Source organism: Odontesthes bonariensis, chromosome 1 (assembly GCF_027942865.1).
Source record: "Odontesthes bonariensis isolate fOdoBon6 chromosome 1, fOdoBon6.hap1, whole genome shotgun sequence".
NCBI lineage: Eukaryota > Metazoa > Chordata > Actinopteri > Atheriniformes > Atherinopsidae > Odontesthes > Odontesthes bonariensis.
This window is the reverse complement of record NC_134506.1, coordinates 34997271-35015995: the sequence shown is the minus strand read 5'-3', so window position 1 is coordinate 35015995 and position 18725 is coordinate 34997271. Positions and strand designations below refer to the sequence as shown.

Below are 18725 nucleotides of genomic sequence, written 5' to 3'. Positions count from 1 at the left end.
TGCAACTTACTCTTTAACACACTAACTTTGACACGTGACCCTTGTGACTGTATTGCATTAAAAGATATCATGCATGAGTTAGGCAAACTTTTTTATAGCACACTCAGCACAAGATGATACCTTGTTAATATTAAATGTCTTCAAACCTCGACTTGTACTTTGAGAACTAATATGGATGCCAAATTTCTTGTGTGTTTTCTGACCCTCAACAGCCAAACTATGGCCATTGAGCCATGTCTGTGCACTCTTTACTTGGGAACCAGTACATGTACTATACAAATATCTTGGAGCTATAGAAAACACAAGTGGTTGACAAAGATGAAGGAAACAGAAAAAAAGTAATTTTGTGGTAGGTTTACGGAAAGTTATATCTTAGATGTTCCTCCGGGAATGAAGTGGTCATTATTTAGCCAAAATGTTAGTGTTAGTTTCCTTGGGCATAAAGTCTTAAACAGAACAAAAGAAAGTAATTACCGTATGTGGTAGATTTGACCATCACTTGGGTACATTTTAATACTTTAGTTTTTTGTTTTGTTATTCCTTCAATGTGTATTGCCACCTTCTTGAACTTCCATCCTGGATGTGGAACACACCAGGAGACATTTTAACGACAAAAGTGGGCTGAACAGGATCTAAGGCATATCCGGAGTCAATCCCCTCCATTTGGTCGACCTTTGTCCAGCTTCCAGATGTTACTGTTTTGGGTTCAGATCTTGTATATTCTATAGCTCTTTGCTCCTTCCTTTCATTACCCACTCGTTATGTAATCCTGTGGTTGTTATGTCATGTGTTTCATCTGATCTAGATGCTTTATGTAGCAGCCTTGGGTCAAATAGCATGAGAGAAATCATTCTTGCTTGTTGTTATAGCCTGAGTGGAGCACCTGATAGGTGGAATTTGCCTCCTACAGACAACACAGTGGGATCGTGTCATTTATTGAAAACTAAAACAAATGAACTTGCCTAGTCACTTGTGTTGTCTGCAGTGGAGACCTTCATCTATCAGATAGTCCATAAAACAAATGTTAAGAATTACATTTGCTTATTTGACTGTATTCAGTGTATCATGCAACAGATCTATCCATCCAGATGAAATGAAGGGCTGATCACAGATAGTCTTCCAATCGAAATGATCACGTTCTTTTGTTTTGTTTTTTTGTTGGGTTTTTACCACCATGGATTTAACTGCTCAGCTTTCCTGTATTAGATATAGCATGTATCAGATCCTGTTCCTGTTGTGTACTATGTTTCTGCATGTCCACTCTACATGTTTTTATGTGTTTGTGTGTGTGTGTTTTGAGTCTCCTCTATGCTCAATGTGTTCTGTGTTTGTGGGGTTTAATTTATTTCTCAACACAAGTAACTTGTGGGCTTCTTGTGTTCGATTGATCTGAATGTTAGATCAATTATTAACCAACAGACTGCAAATGCATGTATGGAACTATATCATACGTGGCTGTCATGTTGCTTTTAGTTGGATGATTAGCTTTGTGCCATATTTGCATTCTAAACATATATTTATGTATATGTTTTGATAGAAAAATTCCATAAAAACATACATGTGCATAGACGTTTATTTTTCACATTTACACATCATATTTCAGTGTGCATACACATACACCAATGCAGACTACCCATTAATGGATACACACACACCTATCCAGCCACATTCATTAACATTTACACACATGAGCACCAAATGTAACAGCTATGGTGGCCCTGACTGAAATGTGTCTGTGGTAGGATTAAGGGCGGGGGCCAGGCTTGGGGATCGAATCAGGATGGAGTAGTGAACAGCCAGCCAGGGGCTCGAGTGATGGACGAACGTGAACAGATGGCCATCAGTGGGGGCTTCATCCGCAGGTGAGCATGTGCAGTATTTGTGTGTAGATATCAGCTGTGAGCGCCTCCTCGTGTCTGCTTGGAACTGGAAAGCGTGTTTGTTTCTGTGTTCATGAATGCTCAAGTATGATCACCATAACAAAATTTAAGTTTGTAATTATATTTCCATACAAAATTAAATAATATTTTGTTCAAACCATTTTAGAATTGGTTGTATATTTTGACTCTTAAAGTAAAAAGTCCCCATCTTTATGGACTATATGTCGGACATCCTGTTTTTTTTATTGATTGATTTATTGATTTATTTTTGCTGCTTTTGAAACAACATTGTTTCTCATTTACAATAGACAGAATGTTAAATCAGTTCACTTGAAGATTTAAAAGACTGTAGATTGCGCAGACAATCCTGACTATTACGACAAGTTGTCAGGATTTATGAAAAATAGCTTTAATTCTATGCAATAGAAAACACATCACTGGATCATCAATTTGATGTCTGGTGCATTTTGCTCCTGCCACCATGTTCTCACCATTTAGGTTTCTGACCACTTCAAATGACCAAATGAATAACACAAAAATTGAGAACTCTAAAATAATTCAAACTTGTGCAAAATAACTTGATTTTGATACTTTTATGAATTGATTGATTGTTTTGTTTTAAAATCTACAAGATTGAGTGCACTCACAGTGACAATTGTGTCTACATGCAGTGCACTATGAGGTTCTGGAAGCTGTACTCATCATGGTCAAATTTTGAGTGGAACCATTTACACTTCTCACCATCAATGTAACCATTTTGGTTGGATAGTGTAACTAACAGAAACACCCTAATTGAGACACACAGCAGACGTAAAGTTGTGTAATTTTTTATTCTGTCCTTAAAGAGGACATATGATGTTTTTATTATTTCTTTCTTTCCTTATAAGTATTTATTAGCTTTTATATGCAAAAAATGTGCAGTGGTTCAAAGTTCAAATTCAGCTCCAGAGGGATTTAAACTCTCCCACAGAAAATACTTCTGAATTGGCTGTTATGTTTCATTTGCAATCCAGGCTCTTCATTCCTAACTCTAAATCACTGCGTTACACTATTTGCATAATATCTACCTAATGGGCCGTTTGACACGCCCAAAACAAGTTATGATAAAATTCTAAATGAGAAAAGAAAGACGTACTTTGTGAAAAAAAAATTTTTTGAATATTAAAGTGTTGTTGTAGACACGCAAAATAAAATGATGAACTTTCTAAATGAGCATCATATGGTTTCTTTAAAAATTCAGTGATGATTTTACTCATTTGAAGCCTTGTGTGGGTTTTTTTTTCTGTAAACTGCTTTCCAGCTTAATCCAAAAGGTCACTCCAGTAGCTTGACTAATAAGCACCTCCTTGTCTTGTGCATTCCAGAGTAACAGATGACGCCCGGGAGAATGAGATGGATGAGAACCTGGAGCAGGTGGGCGGGATCATTGGCAATCTGCGTCACATGGCCTTGGACATGGGCCAGGAGATCGACACCCAGAACCGCCAGGTTGACAGGATCATGGAGAAGGTATTGTACAGTGGCCACTACTCATACCGCTGCCATGGGGAATATTGCAGTTTAGGAGGCTGATCATTTCTAGGGAATTCCATGACTTTGATATAGTTCCCATTAGTATTCTGTAGTAAACTTACTGATTAAAACCAGTCAGTTTTAGGTTTCTACCAGGAAAAAGTCCCTCTAAGTTGTTGGAGTAGCAACATTTAGTTTAAACCAAAGTGGACAAAGACATCGATGTTGCTTTTAAATATTGGTGATGTGATACAAAATTCAAATCCCTTCTTATGGAACAACTATATGAAAATAAAGGAGAAAATATTGTTGTTTTCATAAAATAACACAATTTTTTTTTAAACCTGGACTAATTAAAATCAGATTTTGTCATTTGAACACTGATCTCAGAATTGTGACTATGTAAATGAAAGGCCACTCAACTAGAAATTAATTAGCTAATACACAGAATAAAATATTTAGCTGATGCTTTGCATGCATTACAGGGTCTCTAAAGAGACTATAATATTTGTGGGTCGAGTTGCTAATGTTATGCTATGCTATTGCAAATGCTAATGGTTGAATATCTGGTTGTTTAACATTCTTATTCAGTATGTATGCCTTCACCGAAGTCCCCACTCTTTAGCGTTGGTTTTACCACATTTCAGACTCCACAGCAGAGCTCTCTAACAGCTCGTACTTTTCCCTTTCAGGCTGATTCCAACAAGACCAGGATTGATGAGGCCAACCAGCGTGCCACAAAGATGTTGGGCTAAACTGCTGTTTAAAGTGCTTTCATCCCTGTTTAACCCCACTAACCCTCCCTCACCCAAAAAAACAAAACAAGCCCTGCCTCCAACACCATGGCTGACAGCAGGCGCTGCAAACTTGTGCTTTTATTGTGATACTGGTAGAAATTTGCACACATGCACATATCATACATTGCTTCGCTCCCGTCCGTACCCATCAATAAAACTCCACTCCTTCAAACCCCTGTTGTCAATGTTGTTCTGTGATTTAACTCTTTGGGTTTTGTTAACAAATAATAGTACCGTCACATGACATCCACTCAAACGTTCTCCACGCTGTACATAGTGCATCTTTAATGGCTTCAGTGATTTAGATCACTTGTTTTCTTCATTCTACAATTTTTTTTTAAAGTCTTTGTGTAAAATAATATGTATGTACACCTGATTTCCATGATGTCCTTTCCAAATGTCAGTATTCTGGTATTGTCCATTTAAGGCACACTGTGTATTCATCAGTTAGGATGTCATGATGCTACTTGGTAAGGCCACAGTGTTTTGCCGTGAAATAGTGAACATAGGCCACTGTTTAAATACATGTAGATGTGAAGCTGCTCATATCTTACTCATTATGTAGTAGACCATGAATACTCGATTAAGTATTTGGTCCATTTGAATGAAAATGTGGCTCTTTGGTCAGGACTGTGTGCCAGTGATTTACCAACCCTATTGACGGAACAGTATTAAAACAATTGGATGCCATGTATTGTATAGTGTAAACCTTTTCCTCAGGGAGCTAAATCTGATTATTCTAAAAGCAAGGGTTGAACATTCTATTGAGGCATTGTAATCTATAAAAACTTCATATTTGTATCATACAGCTCGGTGTATATGTGAAAAGTTGCATTTGTTTATGGTCTGAACAACATTATCTAAGGCAAATATCGGACATTAACCACAACAAGTAACATGAGATTGTAAAGAGTTCAAGTGTTCAGCATACTAAGAGAAGGGTCACTGACTTCTTCACATAACAGGCAACCCATCATTTAACCCCAGCAGTATGTAATAGCGCATTAGGTGTGTCCTTCCACTGCTAAAAAATACTGAATAATTCATTTATCCAGGCAAAAATATCTTAACATGGCAGACGCATGTAGGCCACACAGAGAATAAGCCCATATTTATCTGCATTAGTGCCACTCTGTTTCAAGTCGCTTTACCTTTCCAGACTGTGACCATCACTGTAAAATAATATGTACCTTGGGAAATGCCAATAAAACCATCAAATCTGTAGGACCAAACCAAGCTTCTTGTGTGCTTTCGTGACATTGGGGCATTGTCAAAGTGAATGTGGTGAGAAAGTTGTGATATCAAATAGTGAAACCAGCAACAGCAGGGTTACTTTGACATCTCATCAAAGATGCAGTTGAACATTAATAAAAAGCTTCCAGCCACATATTAGTGGTTAGGCTAATAGGGACCCGAAACGGGACAGAGGTCTCACACAAGATATAAAGACTGAGATTACTCATAGATTTTTTTTCCTGCAAGACAGTCGATTGATTAAGGTAGACAAATATATATATTAAAGAGATAAAGCACTACTTTTTAAAAAGTTAAATTCGAGTTACATGTCTTGGTTCCACTAATGGTCTCTAAACATTTGTAATGTGGGAACCTATGGACAACCTTTACAAAATGTTCTGCTGTGGCTCTATTAGCATTATCCTTTGTTTGCAGGAACATTTCCCAAAGTTTTCTTTATTACCAAATCCTTAAAAAGGATGAGGAAATGACCCTATTTCAAAAACTACAAGAAGTTATATCGTCAGTCAAGAATAATCAAAGGGTTTAAAATACATTCTGCTCTTCCACTTCAGTCAACCTCAGTGCAACATTCCAGAAACATTCTCTTGTCACTGTTTTTGTAAATACCTATACTTTACCAGTTAGGAATATTATGTGGAGAGCACAATGTTGGTCTGAGAGAGTCTTAGCTAAACTTTCAAGGAATGTTCTGCAACTACTTAACCTAGTGCAAACATCTTTCTTCTTCATCTTTCTCAAACATGTTTCTTTATGGTTCTTGTCGATCTAAGCTTAGGAAAACCACAGGCTAACAGGAAATCATATCTTATGATTAACCACTAATTCTTGGGTAATAAGACCTTAGAGTGTGCTCAACTTGAAATTACTTGCTTTTAGGGTATATTACCGTACACTATAGTAATCGAAAAGATGGTTCACAACACCAGGAACATGAATGTAAAGTCATACTATAATGGAAAAAAACACATTTACCATTGCGATGTTCCTTGGGGAGTTTGGAACAGAGTGCAAAAGTCTGAGCAACATGGCTGAAACATGCAATGGCAGCATGGATATTTAAAAGCTTGATGGTGTATTAAGCATGACAGAAAATGAAAGACAGGCTCGGACAAAGAGAGAAAGAGACAGAGAAGGAGAGATGTGTGGCAGACATTACACTAATGGACATCCACTGTGGTGCCCTGGGCTTAGGGCGGATTAGAGTTTACCACGTCACTAAGAACACTGACACACTCACACACACATACACACAAACTTGAACAACAGAGACGTGCGAGAGGGTAATCCACTATACCTTAGTTACATCCATTACTCATTCCATACATGCACTTCCTGTGCATACACATGAACACAGACACACACAAAGATGAACAGAAAAAAAATATTGAATGTTTTTATCCACATTATCTTTATAAAAAAAATCTTAAATATATAATTATTTGTGGTTTAACCCTAACAAATCGGATGCTTCTGAGTGTAATTGGTTTGTTCCTTAGCTTGTAACTTGTTTTTCCTAAAGTAGATATTTACTGGTGTACCACCAAATTAGAAATTTATTGTGGGCTGAGGACTCAAGAGCTTATTTTTAGACCAGATGCTCCCTCTGCTGGTAGTTCATGCCTCATTTCTGCTTGCTTGTAGCCAAACATTAAAGGGGCACTAAACAAATTGAACACATGACACTAAGTTTATTCACAAATAGGGGTCCTGTACAACCTGTAGAAACAAAATTATATATTTGTACTGATCAGCCATGCTATTATGAGACCTATCTAATACTGAGTAGGTCCTTTTTTTCATCCAAAACAGACCTGAGTTGTTTTAGCATTGACTCCACCAGACATTTGAACGTATGCTGTGATTATATGGCACCAAGCCATCAGTAGCAGATCCTTTCATTTCTATACATTTCAAGGTGGGGCCTCCATTGGACTTGTTTTTCCAGCAAATCTCATGAATGTGTGATTTGGTTGAGAGCTGAAGAATCTGAAGGGCAAATCGACACCTCAAACTTGTTGTGTTACTCAAACCATGCTTGAAACTTTTTTTGCAGTGCGACAGGATGTGTTATCCTTCTGAAAAAGGCAACAACCGTCAAGGATTACCATTTCCATGTAGGGGTGTACTTGGTTAGCGACAATGTATAGGTAGCAAGTATGTGTCAGAATATGTGGTATGTGTCAGAATTGTGAAATAGTTGTATTTATCCACATGAATGGAAGGGTCCAAAGTTATTTTTTTTCCAACATTTTGTTGTTTATGAAATTATTTAGGTCAATCCAAAAAACATGAGAGTAGGTGCAATCCCAAAAAATGACACACAAAAGGAACAGTCTGTGTCAATATTGATCCAGTATTTTACAAGACGGGTCTTGACTGGATAACATCTGTGGAGCAATTTAAATGTAACTTCTCGTACCTTATTTGTCATAAAAATAATTGCCGACCTGCAACATTCCACAAAGATGCAATGCCCCAGCCATCTAACCTTCATATTCCAGCCCTCATCAAGTCACTTAAATCCTTATACTTGCCCATTTCCTTTGTTTCCAAAACAGGTGATTGGTGTATTTTCTGCGAAATCTTATAGGTGTATCAGAAAAGAATCCATATGTTACGAACAGTTATCAGCCCTATATCCAAGTGTGCCCAGGCAACATTGCCCCTGATGTGCTCTTGGTGTGTGAGAATGTTTGTGATAAGTGAGGAGCTGCATGAATGTGTGTGAATAGATGAGTGAGAGACACATCGTAAAGTGCTTTATAGAACCAACCTAGCTAAGGTTAAAAGGTGCTATAAAACCTTATAACGTGAAAAAGTCAGGGGAAAGATCACTATAGTAAATACTTTGCTACTCCGATTAAATACGCTCAGACACAAACAAGTGTATGAGAGTATGTAAAAAAAAAAGAGAGAGCAATGGATTTTACATTGTGTTAAAATTTTGTTAAAAGGCTTTGTAATGAGCGGATGGGCTGGAAAACAAATATTTAAAATCTTGTTTCAGAGATTAATCAGTGCGGACGGTTCACCCTCAGCAGGAGGGACATGCCAGCGACTCCTACGTGGAAGCGTTCGGCTCTCTCCGTGGATCACGTGACACCTGGCGCCATCATCGTGTCTTTCCGGCCGGAGTCTCCCTCTTTAGCATATTCCGGACGATCGGCACCCACAGTGCGGCATCATGTTGCGAGCAGTTTTCCAACTGTCAGCCGCAGGGGCTCGGACTCTGGCTCGGACACGACCCTGCTACACTGGTAGGAGTGTCGGCTTCACGCCTGTCACGAAATTAAACTATTTCTGTTATAAAGTTGACTACCATTTGCTTACTCGGCTAGCTACCTAGCTTAGCTTCTGCTGGGTGCAGGTATGCTATCACAGGGTGACATTGAATTCTTTTTTGTGAGTAGTTGTCCTTTTGGGGCTTCGAATGAAAATATTATTGTACGTGTACATTCCGTACATCTGTAGTTGATAAAGTCCTGCGGGGTGAATTTCAAAGAGAATTAAGTCACGACCTTGTGGTGACCCCCTGTTGTTAGTTCAAGAGTGTCAGTGACCGCTGTTAAAACGCAGCGGATACCAACACGTTGTATCGTCTAAACTCAGACCAAATAAACGATATGGTCTGAGTTTAGACGATACAACGTGTGACGTTGGATTATGATTACACGGATCTAACTGTGAATGGATATTTTCGCCTGTAAGGATGTTTTTAATCTCTCAAATTAGCCGACCTGAAATCCTCTTCTCAGGTCATCAGCTGTTAGCTTACAGTAAATGGATAACCAAGCAAAGTAGATTAGAAGTTGTCGTTAGTTCACCGAGGGGAGGGGGGGTAACTTAATTACGAACTGTCATATTGTATGAATGATCATTTAAATAAACTAAAGCGATCTGGTGTGCTGGTTGAAGCCCTGTGTTGTGTACAACTTCTCTGGCTTTCTGTCTTGATTCCCATTTGCCTTTTCCCAGCTGTACTGTATTTCTGATGCTGGAGCAATTTAGGGTGAATAAAGGTTAATCTTATCTTAATCCCAATTGTCAGAAACACAACAGCAGCCTCCCTGATGAAAATAGTGTGGCTTCCTAGATTTTCGTCCTCTGAGCTTTAAGTGATCGCTGTTCGCCATAGTTCCCGAGAAGCATTTTCTGCTCTTTATTTCATACAGACATTGACTCATTTTGTGGTGGGACAATGAAAAATATTTTGTTTGCGGTATGCCCAGGTTTAAAATGGCATTGTTGTGTTGTATGTACGACTAAAGGCCTGAACATTTGTCTTTCACTACTTTGAGAAGAGTCATGTGTCAAAGTATTTATTTTATCGGTCGAAATAAGCCATTATTGTTTTTCAGTCAGGCAAACCTGTTCTATTCCTATATGTGTATAAGACTATTACCCCTTTTTATTTCGATATTTGGTTCTATAAGTTCATGAATTATTGAAGCATTTAAAAATATGGGTATTCTTCCTGTTTTCTAGCTCCACTGGCCTCCAGATGTTACTCCCACGGTAAGGTGGAGACAGATGAGGAGTTTGATTCCCGCTGGGTCACTTACTTCAGCAAGCCTGACATTGATGCCTGGGAGCTGAAGAAAGGTGACTGTGCTGAGAGAATATGCTCCCCCTGTTGCAAAAGTGTCTTCTCCTCTTTTTACTCATGTTTTACCACGGTGATTGTTAGGATTTTTGTTTGTGGTCATTTGGAAACAGCAGCCTGAGATTACGTCAGATTATATATGTCTAACGTGACTATATATATATATATATATATATATATATATATTCGACATCAGAAGTTAATCACTTCAAAGTAGGCCATGCTCCACTTCTGGAAAAGTCTTGCTAAAAGCAGTGAGTTAGACTTTCACTTCTGAGCAGTTTTACTGTTTATGTTAAATAATTTAGCTTTTCTTTCATTTGAAACCCAAAGGCATGAACACCCTGATCGGATACGATCTGGTACCTGAAGCCAAGATCCTGGATTCAGCGCTAAGAGCCTGCCGGAGGCTTGACGATCTGGCCAGCGCCATCCGAATCCTTGAAGCTGTCAAGGTGAATGACGCTCCTTCGTCGGCTGACTTGGAGCCCAACCTTTTTATTCAACTACGTTTCAGTTTAGGGCTGCAACTCTTCACAGATAAAGAACAGGAACTTGGAATGTAATGATTCACCAAAGCAAAGGCAAAAATGGGTTTTAATAATAATGGAGGAAAATACGATACTCATACATTTCTTTTCCCAGGATAAAGCAGGTCCCCACAAGGATATCTACCCCTACCTGATCCAGGAGCTGAAACCCACCCTGTCAGAACTTGGCATCTCAACACCAGAGGAGCTTGGAATTGACAAGTTGTAGACCGTCAAGGTGAGAGCGCACTATACCATACATTGCCTCTGACCCTGTTTGTGTATGACTTTTGACTTTTTTAACTGTATAACGTGCTTGAAGTTAAAAAGATGTCTTTGTCTACTGTCTTTCAGACCCTTTTGACACGTGAAGAGACGAGCCCTCCTGATTCTCTCCAGTTTAAGAAGTATTTTGTTGATTAAACACATGCTGTCCTGTTGTGTACAAAAAGTGGATATAATAAAGACAATATTTGAACCTGTATTTTGCTTCTTTGACAAACGTTTGATTGCATTTGAAGCATAGATGTCAAGAATGTTGATGACTGCATTATTGGTGTGGCTTCCAAGGCTAGTTGGATTGAACTGAGCCACTGTTTACTCATTAAGTAAAGAAATAAAATACCTTGTTAATCTTAAATTAAGCATATGTAATAGATTGTAACTAATTAGGTGAGTGGCATTGGTTATATTCTATTTCATTAATGTAGTACAAACACCAAAAATATCCGGTGTTCTAGTTAAAGCAGAATGAAGAGAAGCGTTTGAGCTAAGCTCTTGTAAACCAGACCTTTGACTCAGTTTGGCGTCTTTAGTAGCTAGAATAGTTAAATGTTGTATTTATTTATTGACGTGACGCACACATAATTTCTATTAAGCTTAAAAATGAAATGTACATCTAGACCGTGCCATCACAAAGCATAAAGCAGAGCTGTTTCTAAAAGGTTTTCTTAAAGCGGTCCCAGTTGTATCAGTCTGAGTTTCAGACATGTTTTCCTCGGTGTGCCGCTAGATGGCGACACTGTGCTGGAAATCATAGTCAAGCCCATGTAAAGCAGCACAGTTAGCATTCATGGGTATTTTTTTTTATTGTAACTGTAGCACTTTTCTTTATTCAATCCATTATTTTCCTTGGACTACATTGACTTGATAGTTTTGAAATGATAACCGAATTGTAACACATGTCTTCGGGTTAATGGTCGAAAAGATAAGGGGACCTGGGGTTCTTATTTTGGAAAAATCTGCCCGGAAGTACAATAAACCTCTGCTGTCACTGATAGCATAACAGCCTAGCTGGCTAGCAGAAGTGCCTATCTGTCCCTGAGGGGAAACAACGAAGTAATAACGACCACTGTCATGGCTGTGTCGTGGTGTAAATTGTGACAACTAACGCCAAGATGATGAACGACATAATTGAGGAGCCTGAAAAAGACACCATCCTGGAAGCGCAGCAGGAGCCACAAGTTTTGACGGTAATGTTAGCTAAAGCTACTCCGGCTAACAGTAGCTTGTAAACAGAAACAGGGAGGCTAGCTCAGTAGCCTAGCAGGTTATTTTGGACTGTTGTTAAAATGAGAAACGTTTATCTACATCGCTGCTGAGGGGAGGAACTTTCTGCCGCTAAACACTCCTAAGTTTGGCTTAATTTCAAACGACCGGTGTGTGAATGAGCACAGAGACACTTTTCTTTCAGCTAAAACGTCCTCAGAGAGTTTTGAGAGATTTAGGATTTGATTTCGTTTTCTTACATTTTCAACTAGCTCGTGTGAGGTATGGTATAACCAGAAGAGGCAGACCGTTGTTAAATATCACAACAGAGAAACTAATTCAGTTGTCCCTTGAATCATTTAATAACACTGGAATTCAAGGCTTTTTTTTTCTTTAGAAATACTCCAGAAAAACGTGTCGTGTCAGTTACTGCTCACATGATGTCATTATTTGGTTTCTATTCAGGACCTTTGATTCACAGTATTTTCTCTCGTGTGAAATTGTAGGGACCAAGTAGTGGAACAAGACCTAAGACCACAGATGGAGGCATCAGGCCGGTGGAGAAAAGAGGACCGTACATCATGTCCAGAGCTCCAGCCATCCACCTCAAACTGCGTAAGCATTTTATTGACTCAACAAACCTGGGAGAGGTCATAATTACATCTCTAAGCCAGGAGTTTCCCCTCCCCCCTTTTTCTTTTTTCATTGATTCGGCTTTGATTGAACCATGTATACAGAATACCATTTGCCTAATTTAATGAAATCCAAGGTTTGTACATTAGTATCATTAAAATGTGTATGAACTCAAGGTTTCCACTACTTTGCTGTATTCAACATAGCACTGATTGACTGGTGAAGCTCAGTTTAATGCTCATTTGGCAGGTGAATAACGTCATGTTTTTGCACCAAGAAAAAACAGATGTCATGAGCAGTGTTGGTCAAGTTACTTTTAAAAAGTAATTAGTTACAGTTACTAGTTACTGCTCCCAAAAAGTAATTGAGTTAACAGTAATTAGTTACTCAGCAAAGTAAATGTGGCGTTATTTTTTATGTTCTATAACGCTATATACAGTAATTTAGAACATTCGGTATTTATTTGAACGCAATAGATTGCAGCCTGCCATGTGATGCATATAAATAAAAACATAAATATTCAATATAAAATGGTGATGGTGGTCACCTGTTTCTGACCCGAAAAATCGAGTGTTGTTTGTTTTCGAGTGGCTCCGTCTCCTTCGCTGGGGCTCACGCTAGCAGCCTTTGGGCTTGGGGTTGGGTTAGCTAGCTGCAGAAGCAACAAGTGCTGCCTTCATATTTGCATGGGTTGATGTAACGTGCTTCATTAGATTTGAGTTACTTGAGGCAGACGTGGATAAAGTTTTTTTTCCCTGGGGCATAGCGTGCATGTTACATACACATTCTTGCCTTTTATCTCCACGGGTGAGAAGTAGTGCCGGTACTTCCAGTTAGAGAACGCTACCTGGCATTGTCGCTGTCTCGTGTGTGTTTAGTAGTGGTCAACGCGTGCAGTGAGACAGCGTGAGCAGGGCATCCGCCCACACAGCTAATCATCATCGCATTTGCAACGGTGTCATCATCCCCACCCGTGCTCCCTCCAGGCAGCATGCAGCTGATGTGTGGCCTAAAGCCTACAACCAAATTGTAGTAACGCGCCACTTTATATTCTCAGTAACGATAACGACGTCGTAACGATGGGAAAAGTCATTAATTAGATTACTCAGTTACTGGAAAAATAACGCCGTTATACTTAAACGCTGTTACTCCCAACACTGGTCATGAGTAAGAAAGAGTTCCACACAGATGAGTTGAGTTTTATAATATGGAATAAATTTGCTGAGACACATTACATACGTCTAGCCCACTTCTCTGTCACTGTTTAGAATAGCTATGTGGTCTGTTTAGAGGGAGATAAAACATTGGAGTTTGAAATGAATCTACTCTTTCTGATGATCCAAAGAGAAACACAGGGAGATGGCGAGGAAAGCGCTGAAGAAGAAAGCCCTCTCAGCCGGGCCTCCAGTGATGCATCAGCCCAGGCAAGGAGTTAAGAGGTGGGGAGGCATGATGAGAAAACATGGAGAAGCTTTTTGGGTTGCCTCCTTTTTTTTTTTTTTTTCATAAGCTGTTTCTGTCCCTCTTTCAGGACTGTGAAGTATAACAAGGGCTACGCTGCTCTGAGTCAACACCCTGAGGAAACTTTGGTTGCGCTGGACACAGACAGGTAAGGTCACTTCCTGATATGTACTTTAAACTGAGCTTAGTGACAGTCTGTTTATTCCTTTCAGGGGATTTTTTTTTGTTTATAGCCTTTAATGGCTCAAAGCTCATCTTGTGCTATATGAGCATGCTCTGGGATTGTCATTTGGTCTGTTTACCAAGATAAAGCCTGAGTGTACTAGAAAAGTATGTCCTAAAATAAAACTCCTTTTGATAGTTTCAGTTCTCCTTTCAAAGAATGTTGCATTAATTAAGACCCAGGTGGAGCCAACTAGACATTTCAACGTCCCAGTTAGATTTTTTTTCTTCAACCTTGTAAAGTTGTTCCTAAACAGGTTTTTATTTGGCAGTTAAACTAATCCGATTGAGAAGGTTACTCTTACCCGTCTTTACAGTGATGAAGAGATTGACTTCGAGCAGTATTCCTCAGGCTACTCTTCAGCTGAGGTGAGTTCGCCCCACAGGACATATTTCAGATTCTCTCAGAATCTCTCTTGTCACATTGTCAAACTGGCTCTGTGACTATTGTGTAAATGCGTGGGGTGGGGTGCATCCAGATAGATTATGTGGTGAGATAATGTCTCCATATCAGCCCAGACTTTATTAATCCATTTGGTCCTTTTGTCTCTGTGACTTTATCTTGATAGCACACACAAGTAATTGGACCAATAAAACCCCTCACTTCCTCTTTGCAGAACATTCTCAATGCAAATATTTAACATCATCTCCAAATGACTTTACAGAGCACTACATGATGCCTGTGCTACCAGATTACTAACATTTTTCAAACAATGAGTGGGTAAGAGGCTAAAAGGAACCGGTTTGTCTCAAAGTTGTTCACAGCAGACACTCTGATAAAAGAAGTTACTCCAACTCAACTGAACTCAACTGATATAAGTGCATCACACGTGTAGATGTAGCGCCAGGTTTTGTTTTCATTGCATGAAATCAGAGGGAACAGAATGTGCCTTTTGCCTCACAGTGAGTATTATTACATTAATAATTTCTTTATTTCTTAATTCCACTCTGGCTGTTTCCTGACCCAGATATGTGGATAGACAGCATTATTTAGGCTTTCTTTCAGCACATCTTATACTTAAATCTGGTTTTACATGTTTTTTTTATGTTGCCTTTGGGTGATTGAGAATTTTCATGGCAGCTAAAAGCTACACAAAATAAACAGGGGTTTAAATAGTTGGTTTATATTCCAGCATACGTTTGTAGGGAACAGATTTGCCACGTTAGAATGAATAAAACCAAACAAAAAAAGAAAATCCCGATCAAATGTTCCCACAATTCCTAATCAAAGGGTTTGAGCAGATGTGTTAAAGTCTTTTTTTTTTTTTTTTTTTTTTTTTTTTCTTAGATTTTCAATGTATGAAACTTCACAAAGAATTGTATTCTGTGATAACTGTGGGCTATCTACCAGATTTAGCCCTGCTCTCTTCTGACGTGTGTCTCACTGCCTTTGCTCTCCAGGTCCATCCTGACTTAAGCAGGCAGCTGCTTCAGGATGGTTACCGCCTGGATGAGATCCCCGATGATGAAGACCTGGACCTGATCCCACCCAAAGCCATGGGCTCCTCCGCGTGCTGCTGCTCCGAGGGCCCGTCGTGCTCCATGCAGTGATGTCGGTGCCGTGACTCGGACCTTATGAAGGCGTGCGCTGGCACTCGACGCCTTGTTTGTTACGCAGCTCGGCTGCTGCAGGCTGCCTGAGGACTTTCAGCTCTGAAGCCAAACTATTCCTAATGCAGGACCGTGTGCACCGTGCGCTTGATGAGAAGCAGATGGACGTGAGAGCAAGCCTTATCCACTGTGACCCCCAAAGTTTGACCAATTTTATTGAAGTCGTCCCGTTTTCTTTTTACAGGAGTGATCACAACACTGCTCGATATGGAGCAGGAAAGCAATTCAACATTTGGGACGTGACTGGTTACTGTTTTTTTTTCCTCTGGCAAACAGTATGATGGTTTGTGTAATGTCTTAGCTCTTTTGTGACTCTGCATTTACCAGTTACTGATTAATAACTGTTATTTGATATAATGGCACTTCAAATCCCCGTGACAATGCATCATTAGGCTTTTTTTTTTTTTTTTTTTTGTACTGCCTTCGTCCTCAAAACCTCCATTTGAGTTTGACTCCTAAATGATGCCAATTTCAACGAAAACAGCAAAGAAGCAAAGCACTTAATTTAGATAGGGATGTTTGAGTAAAACTACTTTACTCCTTCATGTTTTATGTGTAATAAGTCTATGTTTCCATCATGATTATTTACCCAAAAAGGAATTACATTTTAGAGTTCATCACCGAGCAAAATGCAAGAAGGAAGCACTCTTCTGCGAGATGTTTACTTGGATAGTTGCAGATATCCACAGTGTGCCAGAGTAATACCTATACTCACACACCTATACGCTTTTTATGGCCCAGAATTTAAGACGGGGAAACTTTAAAAAAGTGCTGCGATACACGACTTCATTGCAATCTGTCTGCTGTATTTCTTTAAATTCCATTACCTCCCATATTTTCACAAAACAAAATTTGGAAGTAAGGTCAAATCTGTGTCATCATTTTTGCACATTTCCAATTTAAATTAGGAGGAATTCCAAAAGTACAGTTTCATGTGGCCAATTCTCGCTGTGGATGTGTAGCATTTTGGTTTAAAACTCTATCCAGCATCTCATTAGTAAGAATATGTATGCACATCAGATTTGAGTTGCATTATTTATATATTTATTATGTTGTTTCAGTAGGCCTACACTAAATATTCCCTACAAGTCATCTACAGTTCACAGTTTAAACTACGCGTTTACTGTTGGAGGTCTGATGTTTGTTGGTTTGTTTTCGTACACAACATGCACACAGCTAACAGTCAATCTGAGAAAGAAAGAATGAAAGAAAGTGTTATTTTTCTGTTAGAGAATATATCTGTTACTCCCATTACTGTCTGGGTAATATTTTACTATTTTTTTTTTCTGGGTTTATTTTAAGACCATATCAACACAAACTGCTCGATGTCAGAGATGGTGACGGTCGGCACCTTCTCAGGAGATTTGTGTGCGTGTGTGTGAGCGCACAAGCGGGGAGCAATTTGCCTTTTGCGTATGTTTGTAAAATAAAAGTTTGAAAAATTGCACTTCTGGTCCAGTGCATGAAAGTTTTAAGTCAGGGCGAACATGTTGCTACTGATGCTGCTCTGCTCTCATGACGTCGACGTTGGTTCTCTCACTAATACACAGGCGACACAGCAGATCACTTCACCACAATAACAAAATTAGGGACTGGGAAGAGTTAAGCGTGTCATGCGAGGATTAGGATGGAACCTTGGATAGTATTTCAGAGATGGGCTCAGTTCAGATATGCAGAATCATGTTGAAATGAACATTATAACCTCTTAGCCTTTCATGGTTGTAATGTGGGTGATCGAGCTGACTCTGATGCTATACCAAGTGAGGGTTTTTTGTTTCCTTTGTATTCAAGCAAAATGCTCTCAATGGACTGGTTGAATTTTAAGTGTATGACCCGACTCTGAGCTGTGTTTGGTGTGTATACATTGCTGCACTTAACACTCATGGTCAGTAGCAGGTACACTTGAACTCATCTGTACTATGCAACTATTGGGACAATCTGGTTGTTGTATAACTTTGTGCAGGGGTTTTCTTATGGAGTGCTAAATGCAATAATTATTTTTGTTTTGTTTTGTTTTGTTTTTTTTACCATGGTAACTGCTAATCTTTTTTATTTAGTTGTACCGTTTATTGAATTGCATTATTAAAGAAAACTCTGAAGATGCTTTTCTATGTCTTGCTGTGATGTGATAACTATGAATACTCAACGGCAGCGCTCTTGTCTGTCAGTGACGCATGCTTTTCAGCAAAAGAAGAAGTAAGGACAGGAGGCACCGACCGATCTGCAGGCGTTGTTTGTTGTGTCCACCAGGGGGCAGCAGAGAGCCGCGCTGCGCTCCTACTATGACTCGCGCTTCACACTTTGCAAGTTTTTGTAGCAAAGAAAGATAAGAAATTTCAAAGTAAATTTAGGTAAAACATTATTTTTCTTTTACTACGGACCCAACGGGTGTAACTTGTTGAAGAACAAGTTTGGAATAAACTCCACGCCAAGCTTTGCAATTTGGTTTTGAAAAGATACGCGATTTTATCCGCATCTAGATACTGTACCTTTAATTTTTATTTTTTTTTTTTATAGATGATCATGATAAAACTTGGGCACATTTCAGCAGTTTCATATATGGATTTGCTCTCGGATCTTATTGACACAGTGAGTAATAGAAAACGACCCGTTGCCTCTTCCATGCCCCCCGTAGCCTGCATTTTGTTTCAAGCGGTACAAAAACCCCTTAAAGTGATTAAATATATTTTATTCATGCATTTAATGGCGCTTAATTCGTGTTATGAAA

General features: G+C 39.1%; 3 protein-coding genes across 5 annotated transcripts in view; all 3 read left to right on the top strand.

Annotated features, from left to right (window-relative positions):
• LOC142379991 (synaptosomal-associated protein 25-A-like) overlaps positions 1-4361 on the top strand; it is a 42711-nt gene extending 38350 nt beyond the window's left edge. For both annotated transcript variants that reach the window (XM_075465431.1, XM_075465440.1), the window contains exons 6-8: positions 1743-1862; positions 3245-3389; positions 4085-4361. In XM_075465431.1, the coding sequence (XP_075321546.1) occupies positions 1743-1862; positions 3245-3389; positions 4085-4147 (328 nt within the window). In that variant the 3' untranslated portion in view covers positions 4148-4361. The remainder of the gene's footprint in view (positions 1-1742; positions 1863-3244; positions 3390-4084) is intronic.
• A 4199-nt stretch (positions 4362-8560) lies between these two features.
• cox5ab (cytochrome c oxidase subunit 5Ab) lies at positions 8561-11060 on the top strand. The gene is made up of 5 exons (XM_075471982.1): positions 8561-8706; positions 9935-10051; positions 10386-10507; positions 10698-10820; positions 10937-11060. The coding sequence occupies exons 1-4, from the start codon at positions 8634-8636 to the stop codon at positions 10809-10811; spliced, it is 426 nt and encodes a 141-aa protein (XP_075328097.1). The 5' UTR covers positions 8561-8633; the 3' UTR covers positions 10812-10820; positions 10937-11060.
• Positions 11061-11829: 769 nt separating this feature from the next.
• Positions 11830-18102, top strand: fam219b (family with sequence similarity 219 member B). 2 transcript variants are annotated; one of them, XM_075465419.1, is made up of 6 exons: positions 11830-12054; positions 12577-12685; positions 14049-14127; positions 14235-14312; positions 14704-14755; positions 15788-18102. In XM_075465419.1, the coding sequence occupies exons 1-6, from the start codon at positions 11980-11982 to the stop codon at positions 15935-15937; spliced, it is 543 nt and encodes a 180-aa protein (XP_075321534.1). In that variant the 5' UTR covers positions 11830-11979; the 3' UTR covers positions 15938-18102. The 2 variants fall into 2 exon arrangements, with proteins under 2 accessions (XP_075321534.1, XP_075321526.1); XM_075465411.1 differs by having other exon boundaries at positions 11832-12054; positions 14049-14142.
• The last annotated feature ends 623 nt before the right edge of the window (positions 18103-18725 follow it).

Excerpts from the sequence above, each read along its gene's own strand:
- fam219b (XM_075465411.1), top strand. The coding sequence starts at position 11,980 with ATGATGAACGACATAATTGAGGAGCCTGAAAAAGACACCATCCTGGAA. Across the intron at positions 12,686-14,048 it reads AGCCATCCACCTCAAACTGC|AGAAACACAGGGAGATGGCG; the intron begins GTAAGCATTTTA and ends GATGATCCAAAG. Across the intron at positions 14,143-14,234 it reads CCCAGGCAAGGAGTTAAGAG|GACTGTGAAGTATAACAAGG; the intron begins GTGGGGAGGCAT and ends TCCCTCTTTCAG.
- cox5ab (XM_075471982.1), top strand. The coding sequence starts at position 8,634 with ATGTTGCGAGCAGTTTTCCAACTGTCAGCCGCAGGGGCTCGGACTCTG. Across the intron at positions 8,707-9,934 it reads GACACGACCCTGCTACACTG|CTCCACTGGCCTCCAGATGT; the intron begins GTAGGAGTGTCG and ends CCTGTTTTCTAG. Across the intron at positions 10,508-10,697 it reads GAATCCTTGAAGCTGTCAAG|GATAAAGCAGGTCCCCACAA; the intron begins GTGAATGACGCT and ends TTCTTTTCCCAG.